This window comes from Poecilia latipinna, unplaced genomic scaffold, assembly GCF_001443285.1.
Source record: "Poecilia latipinna isolate Pla-1442-1.1 unplaced genomic scaffold, P_latipinna-1.0 Scaffold5901, whole genome shotgun sequence".
NCBI lineage: Eukaryota > Metazoa > Chordata > Actinopteri > Cyprinodontiformes > Poeciliidae > Poecilia > Poecilia latipinna.
The window spans coordinates 1-8,015 of record NW_015118517.1 but is presented as its reverse complement, the minus strand read 5'-3'; the positions used below and the strand labels follow the sequence as shown (position 1 = coordinate 8,015).

General features: G+C 39.4%; 1 protein-coding gene across 1 annotated transcript; it reads left to right on the top strand.

Annotated features, from left to right (window-relative positions):
• The first annotated feature begins 229 nt into the window (after positions 1–229).
• LOC106943775 (28S ribosomal protein S27, mitochondrial-like) lies at positions 230–7,174 on the top strand. The gene is made up of 11 exons (XM_015027072.1): positions 230–482; positions 663–740; positions 1,519–1,589; positions 1,689–1,747; positions 2,189–2,303; positions 2,695–2,773; positions 2,918–3,033; positions 3,129–3,231; positions 3,361–3,503; positions 5,589–5,747; positions 6,781–7,174. Exons 1-11 carry the CDS (start codon positions 305–307, stop codon positions 7,024–7,026), a joined length of 1,347 nt encoding a protein of 448 aa, XP_014882558.1. The 5' UTR covers positions 230–304; the 3' UTR covers positions 7,027–7,174.
• Positions 7,175–8,015: the final 841 nt, after the last annotated feature.

Below are 8,015 nucleotides of genomic sequence, written 5' to 3'. Positions count from 1 at the left end.
CCTTTGTTTGTCTGTCTGTGTTGGAGTTCTGGAGTGTAGGAGTGAGCTGCCGTTTATGTTTCCTTAGTTTTCTCATGTTTTTCTTAGTTAGGAAGGTAAGTTTTTGTCTTTTGGTTTATTTGCTTTCGATTAGGTAAGTTTCTGTTACTATTTAGGTAGTTTTCTTTTGTTTGTTGTTTTCGGCGATAGCTCACTCTGAAGTCAAGTACTCCAGTGGGAACATCTTTATCAAATACATCTTTTTAAAATAAATAATTATCAACTGATCAATTTTGTGTGTGTCGGTTGCTGAGATCAGAGGAGGATGGATCCTTCATGTTGCGACCTGGCTCCCCCTAGACTGGTCGTAACACCCTTGTCGGACATATCAAATCTCCCTCTGCCTCGGTTGAAAATGGTACGGTCCAAAATGGCAGCCTCCGTGTTGAAGCAGTGTGTAACTGCAGCCGTCAAAGTTAAAGCTTTATCGCCTTCTTTTACAGGTAAACGTTGTTTGTTGTCTGGTGCAATTAAATTGCATAATCGTAAGAATGTTTATGTCTGGGTTTGATATGTTTTACTTAATATTTTAGAGCCACGTATGACGAATTTAAGCAGGAGAAGCTGAATGTCACCTGTATTTTTGCTAACATGTGTTTAATCTGGTGGATATGCCTTCACAGCCAGTCGATGGTTGCTGTCAGCAGATTACACGGACACCAAGCTGTGGGTGGAAAGCGAGAAGGACCCCCAGAACCTGGGTAAAGTTCACACATTTCAGCTCATTAAAGACTTCACCTGAAAACTCGGTTCACATCAGTATTACAGGATTTTAGCTGTCAGCTATTCCATATAGAAAGGCACTCTGTTGCTCTGAAAACACCTAAAATTGTGGCTTTTATGTAAATATGTGTGAGAGACCGTTTAGTCTCCCACGCAGGATAAGTAGGAGGACTATTGCATGATTGCTCTTTATTTAAAACGACTATCTCTCTGCAAAAACATCTATACACGTTTGGTCTATGTAAAACCAAACGTGTACAGATTAATAAAAATATGAAAATAAAAGTTATTTAGTAGCTATGCAGCAATCGAAATAGTTGTATGTCTAAACAGCCTTTAAAATGATACAAATGCCATTATTGCAATGACATTCAGTGGACACCGGGTGGCACTGCAGCCCAGTGCTGTATTGATAACCTAATATAGTGTTTATTAAACCACACTGCCCTGCATGTTTATGTCGATTCTCTGCTTCTGAACTGTAGCCAATAAGATGGCCAGAAGTCTGTTAATTAGAAGTCTATTAATCAGACATCAATTGAGAGCAGGTGTGCTGAATCAGGGAAACACAGAGTAGCAAAAACATTGACCTAATTTTTTCCCAGCTCTCTGGGTTGTGTTTGAGAAAAAAAGAAAAAAAAAAGTAAATCAATTTATCTCAGCTTTTTCACAATTTACCACCACACCTGATAATGAAGCCAAATACATTTTAGATCATCAATCATGTTGTATATTTTTCTGCTCATTGCTTGACAGCTGTGCTGGCCAACCTGATGGACAGAACGTACGACCGAAACTTCCCTGTCAGCTCTCTGACCATCTCACGGGTGAGCTGCATCTAATTGCATCTAAACAAACAATTCCCCTCAAATTGTTTTGTTTATTTTTATGGTAACACAAGATGCTCACCATCTTTTCTCTTTCAGTTTGTTGACAACATATCATCCAGAGAGGAAGTTGATCAGGCAGAGTACTACCTCTACAAGTACGAGAAACCGTTTTCCTTCTCCTGCTTCATCATATCTGCTGCTTCCTTGTTTTTTTTGTTTTTTTTTTCCTCGTACCAACTTCTGTGTTTTTCTTGGATTGAATCGTCTGTTTAGCTTGCCTGTTTGGTTTATATTCAGTCACATGGTCCTCTTTGTTCGGGGCATCTCCAGACCTTTCCTGTTTACTCCTTCCTCTGGAATTTGCTCCCATTCATGTGATTACTCAATTTAGCATGTTTGCCAATCAGACTCTTGCTCAGGGAACATTTATTTTCAATATGGGGTGGGAAATAAAACTTATTTTCTACTTTATCTCTGCTTGATGTCATAGTTGATAATCAAAAGTTGCTGAATCTGACTCGTTACTATTTCTCTCTTCTTCTTTTTTTGTAAGTGTGTGTCTATTTATATTTTTTGTTTATTTTCCATTTCCCAAGGTTTCGCCACAGTCCAAACTGTTGGTACTTGCGAGATTGGACTGTTCACACCTGGATCAGACAGTGTCTGAAATACGGAGCCAGAGATAAGGCCCTCCACACTCTCAAAAACAAGGTACAAACAGGATTATGTATAAGCCCCTGGAAAACTGTACTGATGAATATTTTGAATGTCAGTGATGCTCATGGTAATAATCAGAGGTAATATGAGTAAACCAGGTGCATGTAATTCTGGTTGTTTGACCTTTTCCAGTCCAGCACATATTTTGTGTATGAATGTGCTGTTGTGTTGGATTAACATGACCTGCAACCTTTGTCACATCTTTATTTGTGTTAAACATGTGTTTTATGATGCTCTCATGCCATTATATAGCCATTGTTGCTCATTAAAGCTAAATTACTACTTTATTTGTACCTAAACATGTCAGGTAACTTATCTTAAAGTCAGTGCAACAGCACTTTAAACGTTTACATGTTCTACTAATATTTTCTAAATATTTATGCAGACCCAGTATGGAATATTTCCAGATGACTTCACCTTTAACCTCCTGCTGGATTCCTACATTAAGGATGGAGACTTTAAAAGTAAGGCAGAATCCACATTTTAAAGTTTTTAGGTGTGCTTTTTTTTAAAAAAAATAGGCTGTGATCAGATTTAGTTTCACCAGGAAAACTCTTTCATACGGAAATGTGATAAATAAAATAGCCATTTTTGTCTGCTTTGTGCAGGTGCATGCTCTGTGGTGGAAGAGCTGATGCTCCAAGAGGCTTTTGACCTTCCCTCCACACAGATCCTGTCTCTGAATGCTCTGGGATGTTTTCTTGCAACCAAACCTCAACTCTCTGTGTGTGATGACTTGACTTGTAATATTTCCAGCATGTTTGGTTTGACATCACAGGCGATAAACATTTAAAATGTCTTGTTCATATTTGTGCTCAGGTGTCAGAGGAGCGAGCTTTGGGGGCGTCGCTCCTCATCTGTGGTCTAAAGCAAGACAACACTGTCGGCTTCAGTGCTCAGCTGCTTGGCAATGCTCTCCTCGGTGTGTATTTGACTGTTTTTTTATTTCTCTTTTCTGTCTTCAGTTCTTCACTGGTGCTGTGATTGGTTCATGCAGAACTCTTTCATTATCAGCTTGTCTGACTAATTTTTCCTTTTCCTCCTCATCCAGGCAAGGTGGAGATGTTGAAGGGGATACACGCCGTATTTAAAGGCATGCCTCTGTCGTGGGTTAGAGGGTATCTGGGACGAGCGCTGGCTGTGATGGAGAGAGTTTCTGCAGCATCTGGTGACATAAGGTTGTCTAAAGACACAGTAAGTATGTAGAAATTCACACATTTATTTTGTTGTGAAAATGTTTCAACAAAGAGCATCAACAAAGAAACAAACTTCCTGCTAAGACGATCAACTTTGTCAATGATTATACATTTCCTAAAATGTAACTTGTGCAGGAAGAAGTCATCTCAAAACTACTAACTATTGTGACAGTAATAAAAATACAAATAATAAAAATAAAAATTACAATATAACTTTATAAAACTTTAACCTCCTTAATTTGAGCAAAGTCAAGAAGTAGGAGAAAATTCAGCCCTCATTTATAAAAGTATAGAAATTAAAAATGTCACTTCCCTGATGAGCACGGTGGTGGAGTCGTGATGATTGTTGCTCCTTTTGCCACCCGAGGATAAATGGTAAATGGACTCAAAATGCTTTTCCAATCATTTTGACCAATCAAACCGCTTTCCACTAGAGTCATATTCACCCAGTCACACTCACCAACGCACACACATTTATACACCAATACAAGACGACTATTCTGCCCACAGAGCCGCAGTCAGTAAGTCGATGTTAAGCATCAACAAGATCAGCAAGACAAATATCCCAAATCTAGCAGCAAATCCACAACAAAAGAAGTGAACTGATATTTTTTAATGGTCCATTAGAGTAAGATATGTTTTGTTTTAATACCTGGAACCAGAAACATTAACATGAATCAAACCAGATGAGTTGATCAGGCATTAAATATACAAGCAAAAATGCATCTGCATCTAGAGCTAACCTTTGCTTTTTCTCACAAGCATCTGCCTGTGGTCGCATTCCCTGACTTTCCTCACACTAGCTGTTGTGAAAGCATAACACAGAAAACGTCTTGACAGAATATTATAAACGACTCGCCATTAAAAGTGTGCACACTTCCTCGTAATCTCAGCAACTCACCTGCCAAGTTAAATCTGATTGGTTATCGGGGGAGGGGGGGGGAGGACGCAGAAAGACAAACAGGGATTTCAGGATGTGATAGTTGGACGGTTTTCTGAGCCAAGATCAGACACTGAAAAATATTTTTACAGCTTAAAATCATACCCATACATATAAATCATACCCATACATATAAATGCCAATTTAAATTTAAATTTACTTAGCACTAAAAATATTACTGGGATTATAAGGAAAAACCACCTGGATCTGGTAATGTCTAGAATGTATAACTAATCAAATTAAGGTCCATCTGTTATTGATTTAATTAAGTAAAAAGAAATACAAAAACTAATAGAAATGTATCACTAATTCTATTCTATGCTACAGAAAAAAGATCCTAAGTAGAACATTTTAATTCAAATGATCAAAGCTGATTAAAGATTTAGGTTTTCTCTCAGGAGTTTAAAGAAAACGCCTTCAGCCTAATTTAAAATAAGTTGCTTGGCAAAGATTAACATAAAAAAATCTAGATTTATTTTATTTCAGCAGTCTATTAATTCTTCAAACAAATAACATAAAAGCAGAGAAACAAAAACATAAATAACTTCTGCCACCCTTATCTGTCTTTTGGGATGTTGATGCCAAACATATTTCAGAGTTACTGGTTTAAATCCAAGCGATTAAAACCACTTCAGCACTGTGTTACACAGAGCAGACAGCCTGCTGTTTATCCCCAGACAGGTTTCAGCTGCTGAGGTCAAAGCCACAAGCCGTCATATTATTTATTCACGTCTGCACTGCCAGTTGTGCTGCGTCTAATCTGCCCGGCCCTGCCCAGTTCAATAATATGGCTTTGTCTGTGTTTAATGAGATTTTTAAAAGAGCCTGGAGCGCAGAAGGTGTCAAAGAATCACCGCAACAGGAACCAAATAGAGTGTGTGTGACGGAGGCACGGCAGTAATGTTGACTGAGAAGATAATGCAGCGAGACGGGGAGGACGTGCTGCAGCTCACGTTCTGCTGAACGCTTCCTCAGGACACACTAACTTAGCCTTTCTCTGAGATTAAGAAGCCAGCCGCGTGTCTGTCCAGTTTAGCAATGTCATTCTCAAAAAAACAGATTTATTTAGGTAGAATTTTTTTATTTCTAGTCTAGCAGTTTTAGGACATGATAAAACATTTAAAGACGTATTATCTTTGTTAGCTCGACTGTGTGAGCGACGTGCTGCTGGACCTGTCCGCTGCCTCAGACAGCTCTGGAGACGAGGAGTCCGACGGAGAGGAAAGTAAGAAGGAGGAAGCCGTAGATGAAGAGGATGAAGCTGAGAAGGCTAACCTTCCTCACTATGTCAGCAGATTCAAGGTGGGTGTTGTGTGCTGCTTTTGTTTGTCGCTGCTGCCGAATTTACATGAGCCTTCCTCGCAGAGTGCAGGCCAGCAAACACCGTTTCCTGTTATGTCTCTGTTTGTGACTCAGATTTTCTTGAGAAAACTAAGTAACCAAAGCACAGCGGCCCCTTGTGAGGACTTATTTTTGTTGTTTTTCGCAAATTATTTACATAAAATTGAATCATAAGCTCTTCTGATGTTGGTCTGCTTTGGAGAATTGTTTCCACGAGTATTTGGAGCTGTAAGAGAAATCCCCAGACCTCTCCTTCCCTAGTTATTCCTGCCAAATCTTCTCGGGACACTGAGGCGTTCCCAAACCAGCCTAAGATGTCATCTTTCTATCGTCCTGGATGCAAATCTGATGAGATGAAAGAGTGACGAGGCAAACAAGTTGGAGCTTTCTGTCAGCTTCCAGTAACTTCCAGAAGTATTTGCATTTTCTTGGAACAGTTTTATATTTTACTGCATTTCGGTGGGGTTTTGACATAAAGTAATGCCTAATTATGAAGAGGAAGGAAAATCTGATGTGGTGTTCAGTATATTTTTTTTGCATAAATACTTAACATCCAGGAGAACATCGCTCTATATGAGCAGAAATGTACAGCAAATACCTGAGGGTTTCAGTAGAAGTGGCAGAAGCACAAAAGCATGAATTCAGGAGTAATTTCTATTTTTAGAATAAAGTATCTGTCTAATGGCTCCTCTAATTGAGAAACACAGATGAACTCTGAAATAGTCGTACAGTCTGTGACAGGAGATCTCAAACCCAGTCCTCGTAGGCCGGCGCCCTGCAGCTTTTAGATACTTCGAACAGCTATTAAATCTAATTTTGATACTTTCTACTCAACCCAAGATAACTTTACTGGCAATATAGTTTGGAAAATGTTAACATTTATGATCTTTTTCTCTCTTTAAAGAGAGTTCAATCAGTCTGTTGCCATGGCAACGCCATTGTTTTTGCTGATCTGGCATTAAGCTGCTATTCTAACCATTGTTTTCCTCTCCAGGAGCTGAGCAGTCAGCTGGAGTCTCAGGGTAAAGTGGACCCCGCCTCTTTCCAAGCTTTAGTGGCCACAATGGCCCAGCAGAACCTGGCCTCTGCAGAGAAACCGGACATAGAACAGTACCAGAGCCGGCTGAAGGCCTGGGAGGCGGAGAAGAGGTTCCTGATCCAGAGGGAGAAGGAACAGAAGGAGAAAGCTGAGCAGGAGAAACGAGAGCGATTAGCCGCCCGGGCTGCAGCTCAAGCTTAGAGACTACGCAGATTAAATCAAATTATGTCCTCACTTTGGGATTTCATGTCAACCATACAATAATACTACCATTTGCATGTTACTCTTGTGTGTGTATATGAGTTGTTTATGAATTTTAAAATAAATTTGGCTTGACTTTGTCACAGCAGAGTGTGTCTGTTTGGTAACTGAATGCAAACGAAAGGTAGGATGCCAATTTTGATCCATTATGTCCTTTCTTTTTTTTTTTTTTCCACTTTTCCTCTTCTTTCTGCATCAGTCTCTGTTTTTTTCTCATCTACTTGGAGGTTTTCTCACAGAGGAGTTTAAAAGTGGTATTTACAGAGAAGAATTGGTTGATTTTTATCTCAAGAAAACCAAATTCTTTGCCTGGAAAGGAATGCACTTATAACCAGTAACCATACAAAGAAAAACATTGATTCCCACAATTTAGATTGCGATCTCTCCTGGAAAAGACAGAAAATTGTTCTGGATTTAACAAGGCAACATGAGCGTGCAGCTTCAGCTAATACACGAACAGAACCGGCCAAACTTAGATGTTTGGACTCAGTTAGGAGATAATGGACTTCAGGAGAAGAAAATGACGTCGTGGTGGTGCACACAATGAGTTCATTCCACATTATGTTGCCTCTATTCAGTATTCAGAGCATGGTCTTGGGAAACTGCTGGGTGGTATGCAGTCCTGGATGAATGAGAGGCGCAAAATACTGAGACAAGAACTATTGTGATTCAATTAATCTTTAATATGTTTGTGAGAAACATTTCCTCGTTGCTAGATTCTTGTTGAGGCAACCTGTAGGTATTAAAACATGAAGCTTTAACTTGCCTGGCTGCAGTCACCACAACAATCTCAAATCTGATCTGGAGTAATTGGATTTTAAATTCAGAGCACACTGATGTCATTTCAACAGGCAAGGTTGGACCACTGAAACCCAGAAGAACCAATTTACTGAGTAGAGCGAACTGAAGTGACATAAACGAACCAGGAG

Coding starts and splice junctions, on each gene's coding strand:
- LOC106943775 (XM_015027072.1), top strand. CDS start 305: ATGGATCCTTCATGTTGCGACCTGGCTCCCCCTAGACTGGTCGTAACA. Junction 2,774..2,917: donor TAAGGATGGAGACTTTAAAA/GTAAGGCAGAAT, acceptor TGCTTTGTGCAG/GTGCATGCTCTGTGGTGGAA. Junction 3,504..5,588: donor TAAGGTTGTCTAAAGACACA/GTAAGTATGTAG, acceptor TATCTTTGTTAG/CTCGACTGTGTGAGCGACGT.